Raw genomic sequence first — 12,718 nt, 5'->3', positions numbered from 1 at the left:
ATGAGAAGATAATGAGACTAAAGAGAGTTTAACAGGCCATCTAAGCTATATTGTCTCAAGAATTAGAAATGAAACTAAAAATGATACAGTTGACGAATACATATATGTGAAATAGAAAAAATAACTTCCAGTGCTTTTGAAAGAATTAATTTTATCAATGATGATGATGGTACTCTCAAACTTGGACTATGGACTCCATCTATCCATCCATGTGATGTACTAGGCAAGGAAACACCCAATGACATGTAAGAGAATGAAGTCAAGAGGGGCTGAGTGTCACTTACAACATACACAAATTTTTTAAAAATATTTTAAAGTATTATGGGACTGATTCTTAAGTTATCTCAAAAAGGGAAGACTTGAAATAAAAGCATTTATAGAGCACTTTAGGGTTTACAAAATACTTTGTAAAAATTATCTCATTTGGTCCTTATAACAAGCATGGAAGGTAAGTGTTAATATAAACCACATTTTGCAGATGAAGAATCTGATGCAGATGGAGATTAAATAACTTGCCCAGGGTCACACAGCTAGTTGAGGATATAAGGCTAGACTTGAACCCAAGGTCTTCCGAATGCCAAGTCCAGCCCTGTTCACCTAGCAGCCCAGAATGGAAGTCATTACATTCAATACTTTTAACCAAGAAGATAGCAGCAACTATTTACCAATAGGCATATTTTCTTAGATCTGTAAAATCTTCAGTCATTTTCTAGCTATGAATTGAAGGTATCTTTGTCAAAACTATGAAAATTGGGAACCTCTCCCTCAGGGAAAATACCTCATGCAGAATACATACATATAAAGGAAGAAGTCCCCAGTGATGACAAGGTTTTCTAAATACTATGAACAGAAGGCAACTGAATCATAATAATAGTCTCTCTTTATTGAAATACATAGTAATGGTTCAGAGATCAATCTACTTAGCATCATTTGAAAAAAAGTTGATGAAAACAAATATTGCCCAGACTGTATAATGAACCTAAATGGTTGACTTGTCACATTTAGTATTGATAGGTGTTCCTCCCACCCCTGGAGGAGGTCACCACTCCGGTGCCTGGCAAATGCCCTTTAACTTCTTTTATAGAAGCAGATATAATGAAGGTAGTTTTCATCAGCCCCCAGAGAGTACTAAGCATGCTTGGAATTAAAGGTTTTTTTTTTCTACAATTGAATTTACACTATGTGCAAAAATTTCATCTTTTCTAATTCAAATGTATTATATTATTTAAATCAAATTCATAGCATTAAAGTTGTTCCACTCATATTCTATATGATAGTGCCTTATTCTGATGTCTGATTTGAAGGAATATAGACTTTAGTCATTTTTTTAATCATACCTATAATTTCATTGACATACGCACCTTCCAGTGAAGGAACTCTCTGCCAAAGTATATGATTTTATTGTTACTATTTAGGTGTTTTTATTCATAGCCAGCTCTTCATGACTCTTTGGGGGTTTTCCTGGCAAAGATAGTGGTTTCCTATTTCCTTCTTGAGCTCACTTCATAGATAAGGAAATGGAGAGAAACAAGATAAAATGACTTGCCCAAGGTTTTATATACTAGTAAGTATGTGAGGCTAAATTTGAAGTCAGGTCTTCCTAACTTGCTACCTAACCATCCAATGCAAATTAGTATCTGCTCAGAAACTTAAGAGTTGTCTGGGGGTCCTGACAGGTTAAGGGATTTACTCTGGCTAACTCTAGAGGCATGTGTTGGAAGCAAGATTAAAGCTCAGATCTTCCTGACATCCATGCTACTTCACTATCCACTCTCCCAAGCTGATTTTCCATTTTAAATACAGTCACATAAAGCTTTATACTCTCCTTGACCAAGTTTAGTAGATAGAACTACACTGCTATTTTTCATAGAATAAAAATTATATCTTTTAGTTGGCAAAAAAACATGATTGTTATTCTTCTAGTTTTGATTGTAAAGTCCTAATTTTTTTCTTAAATTCTGACTTTTTGTCTTAGTATCAATTCTAAGGCAGAAGAGTATCAAAGGCCAGGCAATTGGGGTTAAATGATTTGCCCAGGGTCATACAACTAGGAAGTGTCTATGGTCACATTTGAACCCAGGACCTCCTGACTTCAGGTGTAGTGTTGCATTTGCTGCACTACCTAGTTGCCCCAGTCCTATATTTTTCATTACTATTTTTAGTGTGAAATATATTAAAATATTATAATGGTAATGGAAAAAAATTCCACTTCATTTCCTTTGGTATCCATTGATCTTTATCTTTAAAGAACTAAATGAATAGATCCATTTTTACATATGTGTTCCCTATTTTAATTTGTTTTAATCTAATGAAACCTATTTCCTTATATTTCTCATATCTGCTATCCATGTTTCTTGTATTTTTAGCTTTGTTCTAATGCCATGAATCCTATTTCTTACTCTATGTTACACTATTGACCAAGATGTTATTAATAAAGCACAACTAACCCCTTGATGGATAGAATCCTGGGCTTGGAGTTAAGACCTGGAATCAAATTCCACTCAGTTTTCTCAACTGCAAAGGGAGGAGGTTGTATTAAATGATGTCCACGGTCCCTTCTAGCTCTAAGGCAATGGATACTAGATCAATGGAAATGAATCCCAGAGATGCGATTGACCATTTTCTTCTTTGAACTTTCATAATTTGTACTTGTTCAATTGAGTGCCTGTCTATATTCTCTGTAGACATATCCATTCTGATCTTGTAGGTTTTTTCAGAGCAAGTATTGCATTTTATTTGCCTTTCTATTTCTGGCCACACCTTTCAGAATCCTTTGCCCATAGTAATGATGTTTAACAACTATCATTGTGGAAGGCCTTTGGGATGAGGAGGAATGAGTGCATTTGACCCTCTCTAACCATGCCTGCCGCCAACATTTGGGCTGACTTCTCTAGAGTTCTCAGCACTTTACTCCTCCCCCAACCTCTTTCTTCCCCACTAGGGAGTGGAAAAAATCCAAAATCCCCTAAGGCTGAGTGACTGGCCTACTTGGAGGTGAAATGTAGCTGGAGGTTTTGTTTGCATGAGGCTTTCTTTGACAACATAGAGAGCTTAAAAACACAGATTGTAAATGAAATTCATAAATGTTCTGAATACCCAGGAAATCTGTTTATTTGCAGGCCAAGCTGGGGGTCTTCTAGACAGATGACTTTAGTAAAATCGATCATTTGCTGGCCATTCCTCTCTTCTCCATACCTTCTTATCACAGTAGAGCAAAAGTGTCAACTCAAGGCAAATACAATTATTTATCTAGAAAATCATTGTTTAAAGATATAAAAAACCACTAAGCAAACTTTGAAATACATTTAATAATGAATCATACCACTCACTGCTTGTGGCAATAAAATATAAAGTAAATTCACTGTTGTTTCAGTGGTTTCTCTGAACTGACATAATTCAGTCAGTCATTCGCTGTTGGATACTGTGAATAAGCCCAGTGTCGTTCCAGAGAAAGGAAGAGGTTTCAGCTGCTGCAAAGCTTAGAGGCAGTCTCCTGGAAAACATATTCTTTCTGCTGTTACTTTTATAGCTCCTGCTACTGTTCATTGTCTGAAACTCCAGGGCTGACAATGTAGTGGAAAACTCTATCCCCTTGTTCTCATCTTGAAGTCTCTAGCTTTCTCTCTGCCCACATTGGGAAGAAACTCAGTGTCCCCAAAAGCCTTCCTGTAGTCTTAAGCTATTAAAACTTCAGTGTCCCAAGACTTTGGGGACAACCTGTGCAACACTTTAGCTACTTGGGCCTGTTTTATAAGGCAGCCAGTCCAAATCTTGATAGAACGACTATTATAGCAATCATCTATTATTCAATGTTACTTGTTGAATTGAAGAGATAGATACAAAGTAGAATTGAGAGGACAGGAGAAATGGAGGAGGTAGAAGTTAAATATATTGCCCATTTTATATAGATATGTACAGAGAGAGCTATACAGAGACAAAGACAGAGAGACACAGACAGACAGAGGCAGAGAAGCAGTAGGGAGAGAGAGATATATTCATCCTCTCAGGCTCCTAATACTATTCAGAAATCATTGCTTTATATTTCCTCTGCTTCTTTTTAGGAGCATAGAGCTATAGCCAGTAGGGACCTCAACGGTAATCTAGCCTAACTCCTTCATTTAACAGATGGGAAAATTGAGGGCCAAGAAAGTTAAGTGACTTGCCCAGGATCACACACTGGGATATAAACCCAGGTTCTTTGACTCCAAGGTCAGCACTCTTTCTCATGTCCCATGCTGCCTCCCTTTATTTTCTGTAGTGCTATATTTTATTCTTTTCATCAGGATCACTGGAGCTTCCTCCTAGTCTTTTAAAATGATTAAATGATTAAAAAGTTTTTAGAACTTTTAAAGGATGTTTTTGCTTTCACCTAGGGATCTTTTACTTCTTATATCCTTCTAGTTATGTGACCAGATATATTTTAAGGAAGTTAGTTTAGTTAAAACAAATATCTTCTCTCTATATAACATTATTCCTATATTTCCATCATTGCATAGAATAAAAACTGGAGGCTTAATGAGGTAAAAATTTTTGCAAAACATTTTACATATATTTCATTTCATACTCAAACAATCTGGGAGGTAGGTGCTAGTCTTATCCCTATTTTACAGATAAGAAAACTGAAGCAGATAGAGATAGTGACTTATCAGGATCATATTCTCATTCTGGTGTGAAGTGGGATTTGAACTCAGGTCTTCCTGTCTCCAAGTCTAATCCTCTATCCTCTGTTGAACAGGAAGATTTTTCTTAGCTAGAAAATGAATTGGGATAAATAATCTCATTATTTTCAACTTTTATAATTTTTCCTCCATTCCTCATGAGTAGTTTGCTCAGCTTTTTATAAGGCATGTCAACTTGCTATCATTTTCAATATCATAATTTACTTTTGACTCATATCTCTAATGCTTTAGAATCTCTAAGATCATTAATCATTGTTTATTTGTTTTGTCATTAAATAATACTTTTTCATAGCTTAAAATCTGTAGTTTTTCTTTGAAAGGAGAAATCTGTGAAAGAGTCAAAAATATATTTTTGCAAATATTATCTGAAAATTTTATTTATTGACAGAATACTTGCAAACCTATATCATTAACTCTATATTGAAGGGGAGAAAACTAAAATATTCAATGAGTCAGGGCCAGCTGAACTTCAGAATAAATAGTACTCTATTAAATTTATCCCAGAATGTTTAGCTTCCTCAGTTCTAAGGAGTTGATCTTCTAGCTCCTTGTAGCACTAAAATTCTATGATTCTGTCACTTCATATATGAACCTGACATATCGCTAGAAAAATTGAATTTTGTTTTTTATTTCAGATATACAAAGATGAAGACAGCAACCAATATTTACATATTTAATTTGGCTATGGCAGATGCATTGGTTACTACCACTATGCCTTTCCAGAGCACCGAATATCTGATGAATTCTTGGCCCTTCGGAGATGTGCTTTGTAAAGTCGTGATTTCTATTGACTACTATAATATGTTTACCAGCATATTCACACTGACCATGATGAGTGTCGATCGTTATATTGCAGTGTGCCACCCTGTCAAGGCTTTGGACTTCCGCACTCCCTTGAAGGCAAAGATTATCAACATATGTATCTGGTTACTATCATCCTCTGTTGGTATTTCTGCTATAGTCCTAGGGGGAACCAAAGTCAGAGAAGGTAAGAGGTCAAAATTTAACTCTTTCAATATTACCCAAGTTTCTGTCCCTTCTCCTCAAACAATAGAAAATTCTGGGACAGAATAAACCCAGAGATAATCCACAGAGGGAAGGCACCAGAATTCAGGGGGATCAGGAAAGGTTACTTATAGAAGATGAAATTTTATCTGGAACTTGAAAGAAATCAAATGATAGTGATGAGGGGGGAGGGAATTTTAGGAATAAGAGAGAGTGAGTGAATTTCTTCTCTTCCAGTAATTATTTTAACCTGTTATTAGGGTGCCACATTAGTTAGGACATTAGGTGTTGTAGTGGAAATAGAGCTGTATTTGGAATCAAGAAGACTTGAATTTGACACCTACTTAACTATATGACCCTGGGCAAGTCCCTTATCTCTTTCATACTCAATTTCCTTATTTATAAAATAGAGATGTAAAGTTCTCTATTGACTTTGGGGTGCTATTTAGATGTATATGTAATTATTATTAAGCAAAATAATTGGATTTGAGCTATTTCATCATTTCAAAATGTCAGCGATTTCTTAGTGTGGACACTGACAATTCTTCAATTGGTTGTAGCCATTGCTCTGATAAGAAGCAATCAGAAAACACCAAAACATCATCTGGTGGCCATTGTTTTGATTGTTAGCCCTTTTAAGTTTAACCAGCCTTGTCCTCTGATACTAGATATCAATGATGTTACTAGCCTGATCCCTACTCAAAACCTCTTTGGCTTAGTAAGATTTGACAGATCTTATACTTGTCTGATATAGCCCTTGAAAATCTAGGATCATATCCACAATGATCTCCAATTTTTCATCTTCATAGCTTGTTTATACATGCCATTTGCAAATTGTCTCCTCTATTAGACTGTGAACTTCTTGAGAACAGAGACTGTCTTTTGCTTTTCTTTATATTCCCAGCACTTAGCACAGTCTGGCAGGGACATAGAATACTTTTAATGAATGTTAATTGGCTGCATGAATGAGACATCAGAATAAGACAAGTGCAGGTAGGCATGAAGTATTCTCTAGAAAAAAGTAACTGACATTTATCCATAGCAATTTAAGCTTTCATGGCAGTTTACATATAGCATCTCATTATACCCTCATTACTGCCCAGGGAGGTATGTATTGCAGGTATTATTATCCTACTTTACAGATGAGAAAAATAATCCTCAGAGAGAGTGTGTTTATCCATTGTCAGACAATAGAGATGGACTTTGAATCCCGATCAATTCTCTCTCAAAACTTACAACAGACTGCCTTGATGCAGGATGAAAAATGTAGGATAGCAGACAATTGGCTAAAATAATGTCTTTTAATGATTATATGTGTTTACATGCCTTTCTCAACTTTGTACAATAGATTTGTTCTTGAAAAGTTGTATTCACAACAAATGCAGTGTAAATTGATTAAAATGGTAGTAATAATACTGATTTTGTACTCTGTTTCTCAAAGATCTTTACAACTATTATTGTTTTTAGCCTCACTGCAACTTTGAAAAGTAGATGCTATTATTTTCAGCCCTATTTTACAGACAAGGAAACTGTCAGTTAGAGGTTGTGTATTGCCAATAGTCATGTAGCTAATGTCTAAAGGCAAGGACGTTTTAATACTACATCAATGGCAAATATAGAAAAATATAGAATATAGTTAAATATAAAAAGATTCTTTAAAGGGGCAGCTAAGTGGCTCAGTGGATAGAGAGGCAAGCTTGGAGTTGGGAGGTCCAGGATTCAAATGTGAGCTTAGATACTGGCTAGTTGTCTAACCCTAGCAAAGTCACTCAACTCAAACTGCCCAACCCTAGCTGCTCTTCTGCCTTGGAACTGATACTTAGTATTAATTCTAAGACAAAAGGTAAGAATTAAAAAATAATAACAAAGCATTCTTTGAGACACAAAATAAGTTCTAACCAATCATGATCAATTCAAGTTTTGTTTTAATGTATGGGTGAATCAGACAAGCAGTTCACACCAAATTAATTAATGATTAGTCAATATTCAATTCAGTGTACATGACTAGAGCTTCTTTTCATAAATAAGTCCTAAATCTCATCTGTAAAGTCTTAAACAGTTTAGGCCCTAGAAGAGAACTAGAGAAAAGTGAATTCTTAGAATGATATTATTGTGTCTATCAAATAGACCCAGTAAGAAAAAAATAGAAGATAGGAGAAAAAAATATATTTGGAGTGCCTATTCCAAGGCCTTGCTGAATGTTTTGGGTACCATGGAAGAAGTCAACATGTTAAAACCTTCATAAGGCAAATTGGGGCTTTTTCCTTCCCTCCTAGTAACAAGTCAGCCTGTCTTCAGCAGCACCATTTTTTTAGCCTCATACATGTGAAGGTCCAGTCCTCTCAAAATCTTAGTAATCAATTTTAAGAAGTGAGAGAGAGACAAACTTTTCAGGTTCAGGTCATTAGCTTATGTCCCTAGCCAAACTGGATCATTATTCTTTTCACTCTATTTCTAGGTTTTTGCATCTCTAGGGTAAAAGGTACAGTTATGAAAAGAACTCTGCTCTTAATAGAATTTCATTTTTGCTGGCAGAACAATCACTTTGAAAATTATAGATGATGTTTCTCTCTGCAGCAATTGTGTAAGTGCTACAATTCATGAATACCTGTGGGCACAGATAATTGACTACATATGGCTGTAAAATACTTTCAAGGTCATGGCTCAGGTACATGTCTTGAAATAATAACATATCTTATATGGTAAAAGTAATTTAATAAAGCACATTGTGCTTTTCTCTTTAAAACTATGTACTGAGTTTCCATCATAGCCAAAGAAGGTTATGATTAATAACTTTTTGAAGATATCTAAGTAATCTTTCTCTCTCTTGCTCTCACTCTCTCTTTCCCCCTTCTTCTTCTCTCCCCTTTTCTCCCTCCTCTCTTCTTTTCACCTCTCCTGGCTGGTCCCCTGAACCTGGGAGCTCACTGTACTGCTGCTGAACTTAGTGTGGACACCTGATTGGCTTGTCCTCTCCACCAGACTCAGCCTCTTTAGTATCAAGGGTGGATTGCAGATGTGCTCACCCATACTCATGTCTTAACTCTTTCTTAAAGAGAAGACATTCTGTATGTTTGACTACATTTGGAATTTGTTTCTTATGTCCTCAGAGAGAAAAAAAAAACTCAGAAGAGTCTTTTTAAAGTCTTAGGTCTTTGTGCAGAATATGAAGTCTGAGTCAAGGTAAGAAACTGCCCCTATAAATTTCATGTAGTGTGTGAATAAGCAGCTGAGTGATAGGAGGAGACTTACACATGAAGACAGAGGCTATCATTATTGTTTTATTGCATTTATTGGAAACCAAATTAGCAGAGAAAATGCATTTCTTTTGTATAGCAGTTCAGAATGTAGTGGGTATTAAAGATTTCCTTTTTGAGAATTTTATAGGAAATAATTTTTGTACATTGCATTGGTAATATTAAGCCTGTTAGAAATTTTTGGTAATTGACAACATGATGCAGTAGAAAAAGCACCAAATAAGCAGTCAGGAGGTCTGGGTTTAAATCCTGGCTCTCTTACTATCTGCATGAACCCAGGAAACTCACCAAACTAAGACTGGTAATGAACACTGAGATTGCATTTAGAAGTGCAGCATCCAGAAGCAGGAAGATGATGATTTCATTGTCTTTTTTCTCTTAAGGCCAGATTACAACTGGAACGTTGTGTTAAAGTTTTAGACAACATATTTTAGGAAGGAAATTAATATACTGGTAAGCCATCATGAAGATGAAAGGACTAGTTAATTTTCTGGAATTGGATTTTTTAAAAACTAGAGCTGTTTAGCTTGGAAAATAGAAGGTTTAGGATTTGATAGTGTTAAATTTATTTGTGGTTGGACTCTGAATATTTTTATAGGTTGTTGCCAGGGATTTAATTTCTAAATCCCCAAATGAATTAATAAAGTAAATGGAATTTATGGTAGTTTATTTACAATAGAGGGAAAATATTAAGGAATGAGAGAGATAGCAAATTCCAACTTCCTCTGAGCCAGGTAGAAATACTAAGGCCCTAATCAGGGAAAAGAGTCTCAAGATGATGGACCTTTCTCAGAGGTTTATACCTCCCGGAAAGGCAGGCTCATTAAGTCAGCCTTTCACTCACCAATGGTGACCATCTAAAATGGAAAAGCAGTCTGAGATTGCCTGCACAAATTCCTCCAGGGGGTCCAGTTCCTCCAGTACAACTCCGAGTCAAAAGAATCCTCCATCCAACTTGAATCTCAAATTGAATATCTCTTCTTCTGGCCTCTGGGCCTCTTTTAAAGATTGTTTTCTCTTGTGTCATCTCTCCTAAATTTCATGTCTACCAATCACAGCAGAGGCTCCTCTCCAGGACTGTTTAGTTCACACCTTTAGTTTAGGACTCTTTAGTTCACATCTTCTTTGGTTAGATTATACCTTTTTTTGGTTACTTAATACCTTTTTTGGTTAGTTCACCTTTTATAGTTACTTAACACCTTTTTGTAGTTAAAATGGGCAGATCTACTTAAAATACTGAGCTACCACCTTTTTGGGGATTAAAATCTAAAAATAGATTGTGGATTACAATTCAATCTTCCCAATAAAGGAAGAGTTAAGTACCTTCATTAATAAAAGCAAAGGATTACAATTTAATGTTCACAATAAAAGAAGAGCTCAATATCTTCTTTGTTACAATCAGGAAATACCTAAATTCAATCTCCACAATAGTCATGTTGAGGTGTTGAGGGACTGTCAAGACAGGAGGCATTAGACTGCTTGGTTTAAAAGCAACTACTGGATGTTTCTGAGACAAATTAAGACTTGGTGGAAGAAAAAAAATCTTTCTAACAACTGGGGGGGGGGGGGCTCAGAAAGGATCTTTTGAAGCAAATAACATTTCCATTGAACTCTGAGTAATGCTAGAGGTTCCAAGAAGTGGCAACCTGTTGTATACCAGGAAACTGTGTCTCATCCTAGAAATATAGGATGGAGTCTGATTCTGAAAGGCTATAAATGCCAAATAGAGGACTTTGAAATTATCCTAGACCAAGATTTCTTAAGCTGTGGTTTGTGAACCAGAATAAAAAAACTTGTTAACTGCATTTTATCATAATTGGTGTTTTAAAACATTAAAATAGTGAAGGAGTCTCTAAGTTTCATCAATGAGACTGCCAAAAAGCTTTATGACACAAAAGAATTTAATAACCTGTCTTGGAAATAAGGAAGCTCCTTTAAGTAGGGGGTGACCTAATTAAACTCATGCTTTAGGAATATTACTTTGGCTACTATGTGGATGATAGATCAGAGAAAAGAGGCCTGAGGAGGACAGGTAGATTAAGCATCTATTGAAATGGATTGTCTCAAAAGGGAAGGCCTGATCTGGGTGGTTGTGATGTGAGTGGAAAGAAACAGATACGAAATTTTTTTGAGAAGTCCGACGTGACAAGATTTGATAACTATTGACTATTGAAGAGGATTGGTGGGAAAATGTGCCAGTAATGATGAGTCACAGAAGGATTTTTATGGCACTGAAGTATTTTTAGCATGGTAACAAATAGCAGAGGCAGTATGGTATAGTGAGTAGAGGACTGTTAGGCTTAGTTTTATCCAACTCTGATAAAAAAGAAATTAGTGACCCTCAACAAGTCTTTTAACTTCTCAACATTCAAGGCAATCATTGAAAGGGGTTTTTACACCAGATGTTCTTACATAAATGGAAATAGAGTAAAAAAAAATCTAAGAACACGGTGAGAAATTTAACTTGGTGATTAATTAGCAAGGCAATATTAGACATGAAGTATAAGATTTTAAGACAAAACAATAGATCATGAAAGAAGGAGCTGAAGCGCCTTCTAGAGATTATTAAGAAAAATGCAGACAAGCTAAAGTAGAATGTCAACAATATCTAGCTAAAAATATTTATACCAAAAATAATCAGATAAATGAATGATTATTTTGGTTTTAATTTTCATAGTAATCCCTTTAGTTTTCTCCTATGAAAAATGATATGATAAATGATTCATGATTTAATATACTTAAATACAACTAATTAAACTCCCTTTCCTACTATTTACATGGAAATAGATGAATTTTAATACATGAAATATGTTTCTAACAGGATCATTTGTCTATTCATTTTATTTACTTTTCCCATTATGTGGTTATAATTAATGTGCATATTTATTCTAATTTGACATTTCTACCTTGAATTATTTAATAAAATTATTTCTATATTTCCTTTTCTCATTCTTAACTATATTAATTTGATTTGTTTTCTATTACATTAGTGCACTACAATTTATTTAATCACTCTTCTATTGTTGGAAAATTAGGTTGTTACCAGTTCTTTTTCATTCTAAATACAACTGATAGTAATATGAAAAATCTTTGAGCAATCAGTTATTTTTGTTATTGCTTTACTCACAATATATATATATTTCCAACAAAGGAATTAATAGCTCAAAATATATGCTGATTTTTTTAAAGCTTTCACTAAGTACTATGAGTACTATTCTTCAAAGAGGTTGTATGTTTACTATCCTAGCAGGAAGCAATAAGTGTACCCATCTCTCTATAACCTTATTTACATTGAGTTTTTTTCTTATCATTATTTGTACCTCTGAAATTACTATATTGAAAAATTTGAATTTATTATGAACAATTTGACTTTCTTCTTTTGAAAAATATCTATTCATATCCTTTAACCATTTATCCATTGCAGACTGAGAGTTGCCCTTATAAAATATAATAATTTTCTTGATATTTGTATCTGTCATGTTTGTTATAAATATTTTTCCTAAACTCAATTTTTCATTTTAATTATATTACTTTTCTTTTATACACTTTTAACATTATTTTTATATAAACAAGCATGTCTAATAATACACAAAATAAGTTCTTTGATTTTAAGAGAAAAAAAGCTACTTCCTCTCATAATTTAGATATTTTTCAATTTTCTTCCATTTTTCATGAGTCTTTTCATATGAAAGTATATGTATTTTTGTTTGCAACTCTTCATGACATTTTGGGGTTTTGTTGGCAAAGATACTGGAGTGGTTTTCCAATTCCTTCTCC

General features: G+C 34.6%; 1 protein-coding gene across 1 annotated transcript in view; it reads left to right on the top strand.

Moving 5' to 3' along the window:
* Window positions 1-12,718, top strand: part of OPRK1 (opioid receptor kappa 1) — a 35,880-nt gene that overhangs the window by 15,777 nt on the left and 7,385 nt on the right. Inside the window, exon 3 of the mRNA XM_001368727.4 lies at window positions 5,315-5,667. Within this exon, the coding sequence (XP_001368764.1) occupies window positions 5,315-5,667 (353 nt within the window). The remainder of the gene's footprint in view (window positions 1-5,314; window positions 5,668-12,718) is intronic.

Source organism: Monodelphis domestica, chromosome 3 (assembly GCF_027887165.1).
Source record: "Monodelphis domestica isolate mMonDom1 chromosome 3, mMonDom1.pri, whole genome shotgun sequence".
Taxonomy (NCBI): Eukaryota; Metazoa; Chordata; class Mammalia; order Didelphimorphia; family Didelphidae; genus Monodelphis; species Monodelphis domestica.
Note: the sequence above shows the minus strand (reverse complement) of the source record. Positions and strands in the feature narration are given on the sequence as shown.